At 36.3% G+C, this 20374-nt stretch overlaps 1 protein-coding gene across 1 annotated transcript in view; it reads right to left on the bottom strand.

Annotated features, from left to right (window-relative positions):
- Nucleotides 1-20345, bottom strand: part of LOC104069500 (bromodomain and WD repeat-containing protein 1-like) — a gene marked incomplete at its 3' end in the record, with an annotated part of 45570 nt that extends 25225 nt beyond the window's left edge. The window contains exons 1-16 of the mRNA XM_009577132.1: nt 20272-20345; nt 20038-20065; nt 19784-19843; nt 16441-16591; nt 15037-15135; nt 14309-14469; nt 13472-13693; nt 11400-11500; nt 9751-9821; nt 8492-8592; nt 7079-7119; nt 5517-5615; nt 3922-4072; nt 3205-3339; nt 1711-1839; nt 172-397 (exon numbers count right to left, since the gene is read on the bottom strand). Of these exons, the coding sequence (XP_009575427.1) occupies nt 172-397; nt 1711-1839; nt 3205-3339; nt 3922-4072; nt 5517-5615; nt 7079-7119; nt 8492-8592; nt 9751-9821; nt 11400-11500; nt 13472-13693; nt 14309-14404 (1372 nt within the window). The remainder of the gene's footprint in view (nt 1-171; nt 398-1710; nt 1840-3204; nt 3340-3921; nt 4073-5516; nt 5616-7078; nt 7120-8491; nt 8593-9750; nt 9822-11399; nt 11501-13471; nt 13694-14308; nt 14470-15036; nt 15136-16440; nt 16592-19783; nt 19844-20037; nt 20066-20271) is intronic.
- Nucleotides 20346-20374: the final 29 nt, after the last annotated feature.

Below are 20374 nucleotides of genomic sequence, written 5' to 3'. Positions count from 1 at the left end.
TCATGTTCACTGTGGAACCTTTCAGGATTTTTAGTGAACATAAATACACGATAGTTAGCATGTGACAAAGGCATTTTTAAATCACCTATGTTATATCTACTCCATTCCCATTCAGAATTACCACAGTAACTCTAACTTCTGGATGTAGGTCTTTAGTGATACTGTCCTTACTTGTTGCTACATATCCAAGTTGAGGAATCAAATGTTCATCCGCACAATTCTCTCTTCCTGGCACCAATCTTTGATATTTTGTTGGATGAGGGTTTCCATCCACATCTACTAAGAAGGGAGGGGGCATGAGATGAGGAGCCTGTTGAGTCTGCTCATCTAGGACGTAATTGTTAGAGTCTCGAATAAGTGGCCGATAGTCAGTGTGGAAGAACATCTGATCAGGAATCTAGAAAGAAATGAAGTTTTTATGTTATCAATTTGAAAAAAAGAATATGCTAAAGAACAGAGAAGAACAAATGACACTAAAATATCTAAAATCTTAAAGGTAAAAGAAAGGCCAAGTTTCCAATAAGAAGAGTTATGCATACCTACAATTAACCTGTATGGGTGTTGCAGTACTCTCATTTTTGATAGTGCTTTTGCAGGTAACGAAATGCTTTTAGAAAACCACAAACTGAGGTAACTTAAAGCAGAAGCACTGCTTTATACTTAAAATTAAAAATATTTTACATCTCATTCTACTTTTTTTCCTCACAATTAAGACAAGTTTCCTTGGTTTCCATGCAAGGAAATCACTGTCTAAAGTTCAACATAAGTTCTCAAAGTAAAGTTCTTTCTTAATCATGCAATTTCCACCAGAAATTTTTTCTGCAACTGAAACAGTCTGTTAAATCCATGCAGCTGAAGGAAAATGGTTACACAAGTATTAGATCACAGTCAGAATCTTTGCTCCTAGCAATGATGAGCAAGACAAAGAGAGTAAGTTTCAATTTCAGCTAAGAATGTAGAGCAAGGAAAAAAAATAATTCTTTAAAATAACAAACAGGGAATTACCATTGCAACTTTAAAAAAATTGAGGGGGAAGTGAAGAAAAGCATAGGCCAGAACTGCACTTTTGAGAGCTATTTCAAAAAAACAGAAACACACGTATTTATCAAAACAAAAAGGAAACAGGCTGATAGATTCAAAGAAGCAAAACATTTATCACAAGCACATTTTTCTAACATTTCAAAATCCACCATGTTGGATGAATATTTACTTTTGCTTATTTTAATCAAATTACTACAGTGAATTTGGGTTTGAATAAGGAAAGGTCTAAAGAACTGCAAGTTCTAATAACTGAAATCAACCAGCAAATTATTCTTAACATACATACAGTCTGCTTTTTTGTTAATTAGGTAGTAGTGCAATAAACTTTGTGATACATTCCAATCTTTACACATTAAGCTATTTTGAGAAATTAAAGTAATTTTGAGGCTGAACAATTAACATGCAAATTAGCTGGCTGGAAGATGAAAATGTATTCCAGAAAAATTCTTGGGAGATACTCCCAAGGGAAATGTTAAGACACTGGTTGTTTCTACTGTGCCAGAATCATACGTACAATAGAACTCACAGACATCAAGGAACCCGTTATATGTAGATCCCGTGCCCATACAAACCTCTTCTTTATATATGATGTTTTAGAGGAACGAATGTAACTAATCTAATTTCAGTTAGACGCTTGAATAAACACTTCTAATAAAAAGCTGAACTTACCTTTTCATAAGACCTGCTACAGCCAAAACCAAATATCAATAGATGCCCATGAGAATCTGTACATGCAAAATGCTGCCCATCCGGTGAAAATTTACAATCAAAAACAGCACCATGTCCTTGGCCTTCAATCTAGATTGAAGGAAAGAAACTCAAGACTATTTGACCAATATTTTTTTAGCAAACAATAATGCAGCATCAAAAATTAATTACTCTATCAAAAGCAGTCATGCACCTCTTAAATACCTCCACTAAAGCAAAAATAATCTCATTACTTCAGTTTATTTCTTTTCCCCTTGACATGTGAATTTAAGTCCTGAATCATACAGTTTTAAAAGATGCACTCAATTTTAAATGATGCACTAAAGGGTATGGAAACTTACTGTTAAGGCAAAAAAAAAAAAAAAAAAAAAAAAGCTTTTTGAGGCTTTTTAGCTGTTAGTACACTGCTTAAAAGTAAATTGCAGCTAATATACTGATTTCGTTAAACCACTTTCAAGAAAAGCACAGGGAATCTTAAAGCTAAAGAAAAAAAAAAACAAACAACTTCGCTATTAATCGTAACCAGAAAAAAAAAGATTAAAAAATTAATACAAACATTGAATCATAACTTAAGTCTCAGAGAAAATAATCTGTTTTAAAGTATTTATCATGAGCTGTCAAATGGAGCGAATGTCATGGGAGCATTTTTAAGACAGTTGAGAATACAAATATTTGTCCGTAAGACTCTTGAAATGATGGTCTAAGACAGGACCTCTCAGTCTTTTAGATGGCACCTCATCTCAATTAAGGAAAAGTTACTCTGAATGAGGTGCAAGAAGATCTTTTGTAACAAAGAGTGGAAAAGCCCTGGTGTCAACTATTCACAACACCTCACAGACTGAGAAGTCCTGATCAACAGGTAAAGCCTGAAGAGCTCAGACATTGACTATGATGAAAAGTAAAGTCCTGCTCTGCTCCCCGATACCTCACATTCCTCACACCCAACTGCAAATTCTCACAATTCATCTTCCTTGTCTCAGAAGCTTATCAAGATCTCCCTGACCGAATTCAACTCGGAAGCCCTACAGGAAAGTAGCAGTGGAAGGGAGTGGGCAATAGTTCTGCAGAAGATCACTGAACTGACTCAGCTTACTAAAAAGTCCAGTGAGAGGCACCTGATTCAAGGTAGAGAATGGAAGTGGGCAGCTGGGAGCAGACAAGGGAGGCAATCCCGGCCCTCCTTTTCTGCGACATTAAACTGTTAAAACTGGCTCCTGATCACTTTGCACCTACAGTTACAATAACCAAGAAATTCAAAGGTAAAAGCTCTAGTGAAAAAACGAACTCATAAATTTTGCTGGTTTGGGGTTTTTTGGTGGGTTTTAGTTGTTGGTTTTTTGGTGGGTTTTTTTTTCCAAAAGGTGTAGAGGGTGTGCGTCTTGGTGACAATTCCTTAAACTATATGTGAACACACTGCTTGTTTTGAGAAAAAATGGAGTTTAAAAAAGGTCTTACCATGTTAAAATAATGCTTTGTTTTCGTGCCTTTGGTAATGTCCCATATAAAGATGTTGCCATCATGACCCGCAGACAGCATGATCCTGGAATCAAAAGGATGGGTCTCCAAGACAAATACTTCATCCGCATGCCCCTAGAATTTAAAATTGCACATCATGTGCAAACAAGAGGACATAAATCCAGATCTATAGGACATTTACAGTAGAGCCTAAAGCACTGTACTATCCTCTCCTCACACTCAGACATTTGGAACATTAGACCCTATAAGCTGCTTCCAAAAATATATGGATTTTTACAAATTCCACAGTATATCTATCCAGACTGCTACCTGTGGCACACAAGTAGTGCAAAACCCCAGGCAGACAGAAAGACTTTATCATTCTAAATTTAATAATTTTCTAGATTCAAGCAAGAACTCTAGAAATACGGAGCTTTTGCCAAAGGACAGTGAACTATTCAATGGGCAAGCATGTTACTGCACAAAAACTTTTATTTATTCCACAGGAGAGGCAAGTTCAACACAGCAGCTAGGATTTTTCAAATGCAAGAGGAAGCAGGTAGTTTTGGTTAAAAAAAATCCAAGAAACACTACACTTGCTTTATCATTCGTATAGAGCTTTCAAGACAAATCAGATCTAATCATAAACTCAGCCTGCACATGTCATTGCAATTCTAGGAAGATCATCTACTTCAAAAAGCAAGTAAAATTACATACCACCAAGTCATGAAGCAATTGCCCTGTACAGGAATTCCAAACTTTGAGCAGATGATTATTCACAGCCGTAACGACATAGTTATCATTTTGGTTCCAAGCTATCATGGTTACTTTAGGCTTCATAAATTTGTCTTCTTCTGAACATGTGTCACTATTTTAAAGAGTTGAACAGGCATGAGATATTTTTAATTAGCCCATTTCAATCTCAAAATACAAAAAAATAAACTGTTTTCCCATGTTAATGATCAGACAAGGGAAGGGAAGTTAAGAATTAAATTCGGTTTGAAACCTTTGTCCATAAACTTCATTCTTTTTGGAGCAATCAGCTATAAAGCAAATCTGGATTTCTAGCATAGTTATTTCATAGGACATGATAACCTCTTTCCCATTTGAGATGCAAGGCAAAAAAGCTTTCCTTTCTCATGGAGTCTTGTCTCTTCTACAATTAGAGTCCTAACATAATTCTTTTAAAAATTTGGACTTTTTACAGTCAAGAGCTTTCCAACTAACTCTGTTTCAGAAGCTAACCTCTACGTTAACTAAGCATTTTTTTCTGATTCCCAACATAAATATATTAAAGATAATATTTTGTATTAATCTCAATGTATTTCTCACTTCTCTCCCGAAAATACATTTATAGGATACCGTAACACTCCCTCTCAGCATCTTAATCAACTGAAGGAACAAGCTTTCTTTGAAACACACCTTCACACAGTATTATCTATATTCCACATCAACTAGTAGCCTCTCTTACAAAGACTCTCTCTCAGTTATACACAACTACAATTGTACATATTAACCCAGAAAGATGCCACAGTCAAATCTCAAATATTAATACCTCTTCCTTTCTTAGTAAAACCACTTTTTTTTTTTCATGGCTACATCACAAGAGCAGCTTTCAATCAACCTCCAATCAACTAGTATACCCAAGGTTTGTTTTCTGTGTTTGTTCCCCCCCCCCCATTTAATCACCTACAAATTCATTTCTACTTAGCATCTACAAAAGTTGACAGAGCATTCTGTACTACTGTAAATCATCCACCTTTCAGGTTTATCCAGTGCCATGTAATATCCTGATCTTCATCTGTACTGACAATATTCAAACTGTGTGCCACCAGCATATTTCAATAGTACACTTTTAAGAAGTACAAAAGAATCAATGAAAATAGTCAGCAAGATCAGTCCTTGAGGAAACCCACCTATTACCTGTCATGACCTCTCCTGGAAAGAGGTTGTCATCTACCTTATTTTTACTAATCTAAAAATGTTTCTCCTGTGACGTCAGGTGTCTGACTGAAATCCAGACAGAGAAGATCTATTGCACTTTCTGTTAACTTTTTTCCCTAACAACAGAAATGTAATTAATTTGGCACAGTGCACATTTGAAAGCTATATAAATATTTACACATTTATTCAAGCACAGACTAAAATTTACCAAGTTACTACATCACCAGAACACTCATTTCACCCCCCCAAAGACCACCACCACTTGATCATAATATTGCTCTAGATTGACTGTACGTAAGCATGCTTGATGAGTTTTTCAAACTTTCTGACTTCACACAACAGATTAAAAAAGTCAACATTTCACCTACCCTGGTAATCGATTGGACATATCCAACAAAATACTCCTCCATTCTGCTTGCTCGAAACGCCAGATTCGGGCTGTTCCATCTCTACTGCCACTTATGAACCTTGAAGAAGTTGTAAAAGATAGTCATCTTCAAAAGAATTTGATTTAAAGTATATTCAGAGTTGCACGCCACCACAATTTAAAACATTACAATGAAAGACTGATAGAAGTGAAATCTTCAATTTGTGTGCAAGAGAATTCTTTAGTTACCTGTCCACTAACTTTCTTTCCAGAAGCCCAGTAAAGAGAGTTTTTCTGAACTGAAAAACTGAATAAAGTTGTCAAAACGCATAGAACAGAGAAGCAAGTTCCAAAGTTAAACTCCTTCTCAATTACAATACTTTAATGAAGTATTTTAAGTAATCCACTCTGAAATTGTAGAGTATCAGATCCTGAAGTAGAGGCAAGAACAGATCAGCACAGCAAAACCTGAGATGTTCCCACCCACAACTGTGCATAAAAGAGAAGACCACCAGTGGTTTACTTTTAAGATACCAAGGTGTAAACCACGGCAGTTCAGGCTTCCATTTCATGAACTGCTGAACAGAGCAGAATGGAAATGCCTGATGAGAGGAACTGAAACATTTTAAGACATCCAAAGATAATATCCCTAGTCCATGAATGACAGCCCTGAGAAAGACAGTTGATGTACCTCCCACAAAAAAAGTTTGCATGCTAGATATACCATGACTGAGCTCTAATTTGCTATGATTCATTTTAATAATAATTATAAATCTTAAACATCTTCCATACAAAGCGTCACCAAGCAAAAGCGCAGAAGTTTTGCCTTTTTTTTTTTTTTGGTACTGCCTTGAAAAGTAATTCATGCAGGCAACATGGATGGACCAGTGCAACATGACGGCCCCAAAGACAAGTATAACTGCAGAAAAACACATTTAAAAGGAAGACAACTACAACTTCCAGACTGAATGTAGATTATTAGCGTTCCTAGTCACAGTTATCTGGCTTTCAAGAAGAGAAAAAACGCAATAAAAATAAAGCTGCAACTTATTGTTGCAGATGTAAGTCTACCCTGAAGGCTATCATTAGTGATAGGCCAATCAGAGATAAATTTTGACTCCATTCTGTACTAGAAGTATGGGTGAAGTTTTACAAATGGAATTTACACAACGCTTCCCCCCCCGCCAATCAGCTGTAAAATTCTGTTAAATCCATTTCCTTAAAAAAAAAACAGAAGTAAGCTAGAAAAAAATGAAAAAGATTAAACTTATTTTAGACCATTTGCATTGCATTTTCCCATTTCCTATTTTGATCCAACACTTCCTGAAACTGAAAGGAAAGGAGGGGGAAGAGGAGGCAAAGACATTGTCAAACAACAATTAACAGAAAGCTGAGACAGACAGCTGAAACTTAACTATGCTCTCCTGGATTAGTCCAAATTTCCCCTTTGAGTTCTAAGTAAGTAGAATTTTCTCACTTGGAACCTCCAGGTGAGAACAATAATACATTCCTAATTCCAAAATAATGTATTGTTTGTTCACATTTGAGCATCTTTCAACATACCTATCACCACTGTTAGAAAACTGAATGCTGTCAACTTTGTCCTGTAAGAAAAAGTACAGTTTGTTAGAAATCATATCTTTAAATGGGAAATATGGTTTTGACAAATCTGAGCTTAGTAAAATCTGAAGCAATGAAAAAACTGCATATTGTATCATTTCTAACAGTTTTAACTGCAAGGTGAATCAAGTCCAACAAATACTTACCAGAATTCACTAACCGTTAATGCATTTAAAATGCAAGTTTTAAAAAAAGTCCCAATTAAATGCGAAGGATTGACAGAAGAAATAACTATCCATTAATAACTTGGCAGCCAATTAACTCATATTTGAATATATATTTCCAGTATCCTAAGCCAACTACAATCGAGAGGAATCTGTTGTTCCCACTCCTACTTACACATTCTTTAAAGAAATATACAATTAGTTACTCATTTTTATCACAACAAAAACTACACGAAAAGTAGATAGCACACTCAGATCAGTTTATCTTCAGAGCTGAAAGTCTCCTCTACATACAAAATACATATTGATCAAGCCTTATCAGTGTAACATAAACGGTTAAAGTCAGATTCAGTATTAGAGAAAACATATTAAGGCAAACAAAATGAAGAAGATGAGTATTTTAAGAGCTGTCCTTGAAAGAGCTTTAAGGGTTCAACTAAATCTAAATTCTCCATAGTAAAACTACAGGTTCTTTGTGAATCAAGTCCTGAAAAAAAATGACTCAACCTTCAGCACATGAACATAAGCCAAGTTTCCCTCAGATTCCTTAGAAGACAGAGTCTGCTAGACTAAGGTACACAAATAAAAAATGAGAGTATTTTATCTAGGAAGTTCTTTTCCTAACAGGTATCAGTTATATCAAGGAAGTAAGTAAAGACAGCACACATTATATAAAGCACATGGGGAAACAATGCTAAAGCAGTAAGCTGACTTATCACTTGGGAAGTATAAAGTAGCTTGCACAGCCACTGAAGATGTGAATAAAGGTCAAGGTGAACAGAAGTAAAATTCTGGAAACTCAATCCCATTTAAAGATTTAACACAAAAGGTGTCAAATGGTAAATAACTTGAGTAATGACATCCACATTCTCAGCCTATTTACTTCCTGTATACAGCATATAATATGTGGATCGCTGGGCACACTTGCATCAGAGGGAAGCAACTGAGCAAACCACATGCTTTAAAATTAGAGAAATGTATGACAACCAGTTGAAAAGACAGAATTCTAAATATCATCTTGATACATTCCAGCCTTTAAAATGGTCAAGTCACATTAAGATGACTGGCTGAAATTCTGCCTAAGTTCTAAAAATACTCAATAAAAGAACATTGCTACAAACCCACTAACAACATTAACTTGCAACCTCAATACTGCTTGAAGTGAATTATTAGATTTAACAATCTCACTTACAGCATGACTTTCCAATTCAGCTATCTTCTCAGGTGTTTCAGAGCCAAAAAAATACATCCTGATGACATGGTCAGTGCTGCCAGTTGCTAAAAACATACCACCTGTAAAAATCAAGCAACAATCAAGCTGCTGTATAAGAAATTAAAAACAGATCACCCACATTTCTCAGATGCCTAGTTTAAAAAAAAAAAAATCTGTAGAGTGTCACATTTTTTATGCTCTTCCACTGACATACAGGTATGGAAGGAAATCCCCCTCTTGCCCCAGAAAACTCTCTCAGCCATAGTAAAAATAAATAGTCATACTCAGTGTTACAAAGACTTTAAAATACATAACTAGCGGAATGCTGAAACATCTAACACTACTAATTGCGCACAGAAGCCTTCGATTATGGGGAATATGGCTAGTCATCAGAATTATCTAGATGACTCTTTCACTGTAGCATATGTCTCATTGTGGTATGTGATTTGCTTCAAAACTGGGTAGAAGCGTAAGTAAGCCAGTGTAAGTACACCAGTATTTAGCTGCGGTGGCAGCAGTACTACGCCCTGCCTCTTAGCACCTGTAAGTGCTGTCAAACAAACAAAACCTCAAAAAACCCCAAACCCAAACAGAACCAAGGGCTATATCCTGACAACGTTAACAAGCTACACTTTGATTTCTATTTTATTTCTGAAATTCCCAAGTTTCTTCCAATGTTCATGCTGTCTGGTACCAGTAAGCCTTCCCACAAGTCACCCACATGATTAGAACGAAAGAAAACTACAAGCCAGGAGTGAAGCACATTTATAGACACATTTGTGGATTCTTAAGAAAGAAGGGATCTTTATGACCATCCCTGCATACAACTGGCACAGAATCAGGAGCTTCTACTATTGGCAGTAACCACTTCCACTGCTGTTGACTGTGGTATCTTACAGAACTAATTTTGCAAATCCCTGACATTATACTAAGGGATTAAACAAAAATAAAAATCCAGGAAAGATGGATAAAAGTAAACAAGCATCAGGTGACTTTTACTTCTGTAAAATCACCAATGGCAAAAGGAAAACAGTACCACTTAGTTCAACAGTCTTTCACTAAGGCAAGTCACATTATTTAATTATGTCATAGGCTAACAATACACATATATACAATTACTTCCTACACAGCTGCTGGGTTTGTATATTTCAAAGCTGTCGCAACCAGAGTATTGTAATAACTACTTATGAGGAAAGAAGAAAAATCACAATGCTAAACTCAGTTTGTACATGACTTACCTACACTGAATGAAGAACAAAGCATCTGAACCCCGGGTCTAGGTTTCTCTGTGAATTTCACTGGCCGATTGCTTAAAAAGAAAAGATGCTTGAAACAGGACATGCCACACAAAACTTGGCTTTTATCAACATTTCAAAACATAAAGGTATGTTTCTTCAAACACCTACATAAGAGGTACTTCTTAAATACATACAGTAATATCTGTAAATCTTGTGCAGGAGGATGAGCAATAAGGTTTACTTTTCAAAATTACTGTACACACATACACAAATGACATTTAAAGCCCACACAGCTTACGACTTTTTCTGCAAGATGCTATTATCTAGCAAGGATAACACGACATGCCGAAGAATATTTATTCTCTCTCATCCTTCGGCAAGTAGGATTTACCCCCTCCATAACACATCCACAAAGTACTGAATTCTTGCCCTCGCATTACAAACCACCAACAGTACATGAAATAAGGCCTACCAAATACCATTACTGCAGAATGCTGTGCAAAATCATAAAATTTTACAGAGTAGGTAAAAGTTTTGCAACACTGTGCACACGGTGATTTAAGACTGGTTTCCTGTTCTGCAAGTCATGTACACACTCTTCCAGCTGACGTGGCCATAATCTCACAGAAAGTAGCTACTAAGAACTACATTAAGGACAAATCCAGCAAACTGTGCCACTTATAAGTATTACAGGTTTCTATTCATTATTCTACTGCTTTTCTGTTCAAGTGTTTTCTGTTTATTAAAGGAAAAGTTGAGACCTTCAGTATAAGAATATTTCTCATGTTTGCATGATAGACAGTACAGAGATTCAAATCCTAAGAATGCTGCTTTGAGACCTACCAATGCTTAAACCAATTTAAGTCCATGCTTAAACTAATTTAAACAATGTTTACATCTCATACAGTCATGTAAATTAATTTTAGGAGAGTAATTAAGGATCCAGTTCAAACACTCTCCTCCTATAACTTACAGGCCTAAAAAGATTCTTCAGATGAAGCTATGCCTTTGATAGTTTCTGGTACAACTCTACTACCTTAAGATAACAAGTTTAAATTAAAAAGCAAAATAATCTTCTGCTTTTTAAAGTACTCATTTTTTTTTTTTTAAATAGCTGCTCTAATGTAAAATGGACCATTTTATACCAACTACCATTATATGGCACAATACTAGATACAGACTGATCATCCCATATCTCTTCTTTCCGGTAATAACTTTTTTTTTTGTACAAATAAACAGCAATCACATATAGAACATTTAAAAACTATCCTGAACATACTCTGCGTCCAAGTTCTGTAAGAGACATCCTAACACCACAGGACTGCTGAAAACTCAACACAAACCAAAAAGCTTTATTATACTGTTCCAATATATTTATGTTTATAGCAATTCTAGTTGTCCTACATTTGTACTTTCAGCGTAGTAAAAAGTTAATATATTTCCCAACTAATCTCCCAAGACAATGGAATAATACAAATTTGTAAAGGATATAGTTAGTGATGGTGCTTTAAAGTAATTGCGTAATAGATTATTTCCACAACATTTTTATTATCACAAAAAATCAAATTTTTTTAGCCAGTTAAAAGCACTCAACTTATTTTAATCAAGCATAGTATGGCATAAAGTTAATCAGCAACCCATTTACATACTTGAATTTCATGGAATCTGTATCCCATTGCCAAAAGCAAACAGTTCCATCTGCACCAGTAGAGACCATGTATCGCATGGAGCCTTTCACCATTGGACTAAACTAAAAAGAAGAAAGTAAAATCAGACACATACAAAAAGATATTTAAAAACTGTTTACGAACTTCTAAAAATGTTCATGTAAAACCTTGATTTACTTTGGATATTTCAACTAAAACTGCTAAAGCAGTTGTTGATAACCATCATTTTTAATGTTTGCAAAATAACATCTCCTATACTTTAAGTTTGTGGTCTATGTTTCAATTATTGCATTATATAAAACCAATTCATTCACTGCTTTGTTTTTGACGTCCGAACTAACCACAATCATTCACTAAAAATTTTGTCAATGAATGAAGTAATAAGCAGAGCAGACTGAAAAAAAAAAATGTAAGGAAGTTTCACTAGACAGGCTTACTTTTTAAATTCTATAATTAAGCAGAGCATCAGTTATGAGATAGTCCGAGTATGTGTAACCCAGCATCACATATGAATCTGTAGGAAGTCCTCACACATACCTCTTTAAGACGTGGATTTATTGCTATGCACAGAGCTACCCTTCAGAAAACTTTACAGAATACAAGTTACACAAGCTGATTAAATTGTTCATCAATTACTACTACTATCGTTGGAAACGGCCATATAAATTGTACAAACTGCAATTTTAGTATTATTAAGAACACTTAAAAAAATCCACCATACTACAATAAAAGAAACACCACAAGTAAGAGCTTTGCCATTAAAAAACAAAGAAAAAATGCAATGAATACTACAGAAACTCTGCAAATATGAAGATTACTCTCAGAGGCAGCACTTTTGAGAAAACTGCAAAATTATTTTTTGTACTGAACTTCACAAGCTGGCAGGTAGCCACTCTTCACCGCTCAACATAAGCCTGTTTGTCTCACTGGAAAACACAGAAATCTGGATATTGAGCTACTAGTTTATCTGTTAAATAATTAATTACAAAGGCCAAAACGAGACTGAATCCAAAGGACTACCAACAGCACATAAAGTATCACAACGCCTTCAAATTTAAATACACAACATATTACGCTGAACATCTTTGCACTTTTGAAATAACTTACATTTTTGAGATTAAGACCCATATCACAGAAGTTGTAAGAATCGCATACCGGATGAGAACACTCACCCACATAAACCAGCATATCACGTCTCCAGTAACAGACAATAGGAGGACACTATATTTCCCAGAAATTCTCTTTAGTTCCAATAGCTCAAATATTACAGGTAGTGATCTTTTTTAAGTGAAGAAGGATTCCTGTCATTATCTTCAGCTAAATACTCAGGAGTTTCAGGGAGGCAAGGAACTTTTCCCCCTGCTCCCCCCCTTTTTTTTTTTTTTTAAAAGAAGTAGGTTTCTCCAGTGGTTTTGACTAATTTTTGACATTAATATTTATATGTTCAGATTTTAATATTCCCACAGGCAGTCACACAGAAATAATTTCAGTCATATGAAAACCACAGTGACAGGCACAGTGAAAGTTATTTGCCATTCACGTGCCAGCCTTCACGGGAAACAGAACATCACTTCTTTGCACTTCAACATGAAAAAGTAAGATGTATGCTTGGCAAGTTCCTTTTTAACCTAGTAACAGCAACCACAAAGTACTTTTCTCCACAAAAAGAGAAAATGGGGTACTAATCTTCCTTTTCAAGAAGTTGTAACACAAAGATAGAAGGCTCTATTGCTGTAGAGCATTTATGTTTCTCAATTTCAATAAGCAACCAAGGAAACTGGTTATTTCTTACCAATATGACTTAGTCTTAGAGTATCCCATCAATCTAAATCCTACTACTAAAGCAGACTCTTAACTTTTCTAATCAGGTGCAACAGCATCCTTTTTTTGCCCAAATTATTTCTTGTCTCCTACTAGTTGATTAAAATACCTTCAAACTTTCCATACCACGCTGTCAAGTGAAACTTATCTTTGAGTTTCATGGACTGCCTGCTTCTTACAATCCATCTACATTATTTGTGCTTCAATATGTAGAAACACTTAAAAAAACATACCTGTAATGAGGTAATGGACCCTGTGTGCCCATGGAGGACTGCAACTGGTGCGCAAGTTCTCAGACACCACACTCTGATCATTTTATCACAGCTTCCAGCTGCAATCATAGTGTTTTCATAATTGACAGCCATATCAGAAATCTCTGCTGAATGTCCTCGTAATGTGGCAAATAACCTGCCATTATGAGTTGACCAAATCTTTACCAAACAGTCATCTGAGCCCTAGAAAGAAATATGTATTAGAGTCAGCAAGGATTTTCAAAGACATTCAGGATAAAAGTTTTAGGTTTCCTCTAAAGAACCTAACTATGTTTTTCCACAGCTTGGTACATTACACTTCTACTTAAAACTATGTATGCTACTTAAGCTACATACGACCAAGATTAAGAAAACCAAAATGTTCACTTATGCTTCAGGATGACACTGCAATCACCACAGATCTATACCATATAATGCAAAAAGTCTGGAACAAGTCTGAAGGGATTCCTTACAGTAATGGCAAGGGCCAGTGAAAGTACTGTTCTGTAAAAGCAATCTCTCCTCTGCCACTTCATAAAGAATATGAAACATGCTTAACATCGAACTACATCACTGAATAAAGCTCCTACATCAATGTCGACACCTGACCAGATATTAAGTACAACAATTTCTTACATGCTTCCAACCTTCAATTACATCAAATTGTTCTACTTAAGCACGGCGATAGAGCTAATCAGCTACATTTTAACACTACTGATATCCACCTCCAGAAGTTTTAGCGTAACATGCATTTCAAAGTTCTTTTCCTTGCATCCATTTAGAAATATATTCAGATTCGGATCTATTTCATAAACTCACAGTAAATATTCTATGTCCAGTTCTATCGAATGCAACACAATATACAGAAGAAAGATGGCCAAGAATCCGTCTGTGCATCTTGACATGCTGATACATACTTCCTGGAAATGAAGTACTGAACTTTGCATATCCAGTTAATTGTTTTGCTCGATGTACTTCCACTAGAACACAAAGAAATCAAAGAATGAACGTACTGATGTTTAAAACAGGTCTATCCTAAAACATGATTTTATTTAACTTCCATTAATATATTACTTAAGGACTTATTAGAAGCGACTTTCAGATTTCATAAGGTCAGGGTTTTTTTGTATTTGCAATTTTTTCTATGTATAAAACCAAGACAGTATTTTAAACTCGCTCCAATCAAAACTTCAGTTTCTAAATAATAAGTGCTAAATGTTATCTTTATTTTCCCATGGCTTTCTATACCTTAAATCATACAAGAGTCCTTTTATTCAAAGAAGAATGATTTGTATTTTCTGTAGGTTTATCTACTTAATACATGGGCTTTATGAAAGAAAAAGATGTCACCTAGAGGCTACTGTCTCACTAGTGCTGTGAGCAGACCTTTGTACCCAATACATAACTCCAGCGAAGTCATATGAAGTTCCCCAGATAAGCCTCCAGATCCAGTTCTGAGGCGCAATTTTCAGCGTCGTAACAAGGCCAGTATCAAGATACACGTCGTATGCTCACAACAGCAGCGATGAGTGTTGAAAAGAGCTTACCAAGATTTGGTGGTGTGCCATAGTTGACAGGAATTTCAGGAGGTCTTCCTCTATGAAGAGCAGCAAATGCAGAGCCCTTCCAAACAGTGTTCCTGCAATCTTTAAAACCAATTGGTTGAAGTTCGTCATAAGTACATGTTAAAAATGCCAAGAGAACTGCAGTTCCAAAACACGGTAAAGAACGTATCTATAGGTGGTCTCAAACACAGTATTGAAGCAACTAAAAAAATAGGAACACCAAATGCCCCAAAACTTTTCATGAACAGCGTAGCATCAGAGGAGAGAAAAATCCATTTAATATAGCAACAGAAGGAGGGAAAAAACCCAACACAACCAACCACCAAACTCTGAAATTAATCCTAAACGGTGATGCCCCTGCAGTTCACATAACACAAAACTAACTTTTCAACTGAATTTTTCCTACTCATTCTCAGTGCAAAGCATTTAAGATTTTTAACATTTTCATTAATATTATTCATAAATATTATAAATATTTATTGACTATTTATTAGTATGAAATTATTTAACTAGATGATCTCAAAAGGTCCCTTCCAACCCGACAATTCTGCGATTCTTAAAAAAAAAAAAAAAAAAAAAAATTCCCACACTGACAGTTATTTTGACACACTCACGCTGAAATAATTGCAATCCTGATTTTCAGGATAGAACAGTCACCATTATTCAGCGTGCATCCTTTAATGCAGTTAGGACAGATAACTGAAAAACACAATAGTATCCCATAAACCAGTCCCACATCATAGCATCTAGCTGCCCAACAGAACTTCATACAAACACATGAACACCCCCCTCCCAGAAACATTCAAAGAGATAAGTTTAAAGCTAAAATCTACTCTATCAATAAAGTATGTGCTTATGCATTGCCAACCAGTCCCTCTAAGTTACGGGCAAGGACTTTCTTCCTGCATATGTACAGAATTCACAAGTACTAATTTTGATACAATTTGCATCAACCAAGAAAACTTGCAGAAAACTGGTGTTACTGTTTCACATTTGCACTGAACAGAGCACAACAGCTACCGCATTCAAAACCAGCATGGGCCAATATACTATTGGGAGTGTCGGGAGATGTAAGAGAAGTAGCACCTGTGTCCTGATGATTAATTATATTGCAGTAACACTGAAAACTGGCCATGTTCAGCAGCCTCAGCACTCAGAGTAACAATAATTTTTTGTGATGCAACTTAAAACCTTCTCTTCACAACAATCAATATCTAGTTATACCATTAATACACAGATAGCTGGTGTTTTGGTTGATTAAACACAGTACAGAAGAAGTGGGGACCAATTTTAGTGAAAGCTCGCTGCTTTTAAGTATCCCAGAAGCCTTCACCATATACTTACAAAAACGTATCATACCCATTTCAAATAACAAACCAACCATACCTTTTGCTGTACGTAACAATGACTGTCTCCCTGCACCAAGTAAGGAATTCACTCTCGAAATGCTGGGTGGTATCTCCTTATCCAGTATAGGGCCAATACGCTTGCAAATTTGTAACAAATGGTCTGGAGCCACATGTTTGTTGGACAGCACCTGACAGAAATTTAAGTTTTAAAAATATATATGGTACATCCAGAACAGATGACTCTAAAAGCATCAATATTCACAGGTATATTAAACATTGTTTAAATATTTTTAAGTTCAACTTACAAAACAAAATCAATTCTGCTAGTAAATTTAGCAAGTATTCTCCAAGAATGGGAGAGCTGTAGTAAAAATAACTGCAGCAAAATTACTTACTGCACATCAGTATTTTACTGCTGAAAGCCTGCAATATTCACACGTATGGCACCCATTTGTGTGGCACCCTACAATGAGTGTCTCTGCCCAATTCACCCAATTATTTTTATTAAAAATAAAAAATAAAATTCAAACACTCATAACTCAAGATCATGGAGAATTTTGTTGTAATCAAGCACAAGAATTTATGCAACTAGTACTCCAGTCCCACAGTACTTGTTCAGTAAACTGCAAACTAGTAGGTTTGAGTACAATCTCTCTAGAAATAATTTCCTTGAAGAACCAGTACTACATGGCATAAGACTGCCCTACTTCCTTAAACCAAAAGGATCAAAACAGTCATCCATCCATTCAGGAAGGATCCCATACTAACTACATCTAACAATCAAAAAAAATACACCCCCACACACACTCAGATGTCTCAGTCAAGAACAAATGTATGTAGTTTTTGATTATTTTTTCCCCCCTCTTCTTTCTGGGAGTTCAATGAAAAAAAATCCTTATCTAACTATAAAGTCAATCACAATAATGCAGAAGTTAAATATACAAAGTAGAGTTTACACAGACTCAAGTAAACCAAACCTTCAAAATCATAAATTTAAACTATTGGTGAGGTCTGAATCAGCAGGCAAAAACAGCCCCATGCTTGCTCCACTCTCTAATCTGGCCACGTAAAAACCAGTTAGACCCAGAAGCCACACTGCTACTTCAGCAGCCAGCCTATTCCCAGCCAATACACCCAGGAGAGGCAGAGGGCCACACCAACACAGGTATGTGGCCTCTTGCCCACGTAGCTCAGGACGCAGGCAGAACTAGCTCATGTTTATGATGCTATTCCCTTAGCCTACTGACTGAAGTTAGATGAGAAAAGTCCTGACAAGGCTGATCTCGTCATCAGAACAGTGAGAATAAAAATACCACATGCTGTCATGTAAGATCTATTCAACAAAAAGTTGCCCAAATGCACACTGAGTATTGAGAACGTACGATTTAAGCCACAACCTAATACTTGTTTTAATAATAAAAACTCAAGTAATGTATAAAGCTTGCGGGGGTATAGGCTGTATTCCTGGGGGGCGGGGAGGTGGTAATATCAGTAAAATAGTTAACATTACCACACAGCCAAATATATTCAAGCAAATCAGCTCATCAGATGTGTAAGATTGATTATGAGAAATATATCTGGTAGTCCAAATATTACAAAATGCACTTTTTCATCACTTCTTTGTAATTTTTCCCTCTTGAATTAGTATAGAGCAGTACCAGCCACAACGTTCAGGACAGAAAGCTCAGCATACTTTATGCCAAGCATTATAAACCATTTTGTTTGCACGCCATCATCAGGAAGTATATATTCCAAATGCAATTCCTGATAGAAGCATGCATACAAAACCTTGCAATTCATTTCCTTTTTAAGTAGTTTTACTCCGGTTTTGGAAGGAACAGTTATTTTAAAGTCTTGCTTCAATTCCATGATGAACAAAGAGGAGAAGAAATAATTGCACCACAGGATTGCATTTGTCTGTGGCCTCTGCACATTCAGAGTGAGACCAGTGGGACGAGAGGTTCCCAAAGCCCCTCAAAAGCAGAAACTAAAACCTTCAGAAGATTAATTTGGATATTCTGAAATACTATTACCCTGTGTAGAGATTTCTTTTAAATTGTATAGGGAAAAGAGGTAGAAGCAGCACATATTAAAGAATTCATCTGACAACTGTATATGCATAATAAACACAGTTAAAAAAACTGCACTGAAGTCAGAAGAATCCACACATGACATCTCCCAACACCACCACTTTTTGTCAGAAGAACTGGGGTAAAAAAAAAACCACAACCAACAAAAAAACCCCAAACAATCCTTTTTAAACTTAATACTATTTTCCTGTTTGCTAAATTCAAGTCAGAGCTTGACAGTATTCCTGTTTAGCAAGACTAAGCTTTTTAGTGACTTAAAGTGTTAATTTAAAATCTCATTTGCTCAACTGACCACACTGACAAATAGAAGAAATTGAATGCAGTTTATCATTTTAAGCAGCACTTAAATAATTAAGAAAGTGTTTTAAACAACATTTCATTCCTTCGCTATGCAAACATGATTCTGAGATCTTCCACTGTTACACAAGAGGGAGAAGGGGATTTAACTATAACAATACACAAACTGATAGATAAGGGAGAAGTCAGCCAATTAACCTGGAATGTCTGAATCTTAGGGGGAAAAAAGCGAGAATAAACATCTGTTCAAATAAAACAAGATCAACTACAATAAAGCCGGATAAAACCACACTGGGCAGGCACCACCAGGCCATCACTTCACAAGATGCAACTGCCAAATATACTTTGCCATTTAAGAAGCAGTAAAATAAAACACCAAGAGGAAGACAGCTTTCTGTTCTGAAATGGATATAAATTAAAACATTTAGAGCAAACAACATCTGCCATAGAAGGCATAAAGTACATGCTCTTGAAAGATCACTCATGTCTTTCTAATATTTAGAAACAAAGCTATGACCAGTGAGTAGCCAGAGATAAAGAGCACACTCATAGGCACCAGAACTGCCAACCCCTGATTTCTGAACAGCGATTTCATTTCCTAATCTGTTGAAGGGGACTGTTGAAGGAAGCCAACCAGAAAATAAATACTGTCAAATCAAAACGCGTGTAACAAACTTGCTCAGGAAACTCTGAAATGAAACCTTGCTTCAGATTGGCTCTTCTCTATATGTAGGCAGTGCCATGTACCAATGCACAACGCCAAGCTCCACCTCTGCTGTGTAAACAATATCCTCAATTTAAAACACCACTTGTGTTTTTGTTGGTCTAATGTAAAGAAATTAAAGGCCCTTTCCAAAATAACGCCAATGTCTTAATAGAGCCAGAATGAAACTGGAAGGTAAAGCTTTGGGCCTACTTTTAAAGGTAAAGGGTCTAACATCAACTTTATCATGTTATCATCCTAATTAAAAGTTTAAAAAAAAAAAGTCTCACCAATTCTTCGTAACTTCTATAATGCTCATTTCCTTGCCAATCCAACCTTTTAGGAAGCAACTAAATGGAGGGGGGGAAAAAAAAAAAGAAAACTGAGTGGTTAAAGGGGAAGGAGGGATAGATCACATCCAAAACAATGTGTGTTGAGGGGAAAAAGTTCAGACAGTAGAGTGGAAGAAACTTGAATGACTTGTAAAGTAAAGGAAACTTTTGACTACAGCAAGCGAGATGATTTCATCAGAGCCCACACAGACCTGGTGCTGCTCCAGCTCCTGAACCAGTTTTTAGAAAAAAAGAAAAAAATGCGGGTTGGGGGACGAGAAAGCCTCTGGCTTCTCAAGCGGCTGCTGCCGCGAAAGGGCTCGGGAGGGGGAGGGGGAATGGGGGGACCGGCTGTTCACACCTCCCCTTCAATCCTCTTTGCGGCAGCGAATGGCCGAGGGGTCTGAGCCTGTGCGCCCAGGTGAGTGTGCGGCGCCCCTGTACTCACCTTCAGCGCTCTCCTGCAGGGCCCGGTGGTCAGGAACCGAGCTATGAGGAAGTAGAGCTCTGCAAGAGACACGGGGAGAGACGGAGGATGAGTCCGGGGCT

This window comes from Fulmarus glacialis, unplaced genomic scaffold, assembly GCF_000690835.1.
Source record: "Fulmarus glacialis isolate BGI_N327 unplaced genomic scaffold, ASM69083v1 scaffold21684, whole genome shotgun sequence".
NCBI classification, from domain to species: Eukaryota; Metazoa; Chordata; class Aves; order Procellariiformes; family Procellariidae; genus Fulmarus; species Fulmarus glacialis.
The sequence above is the reverse complement of the archived record's forward strand: the minus strand, read 5'-3'. Positions and strand labels throughout refer to the sequence as shown.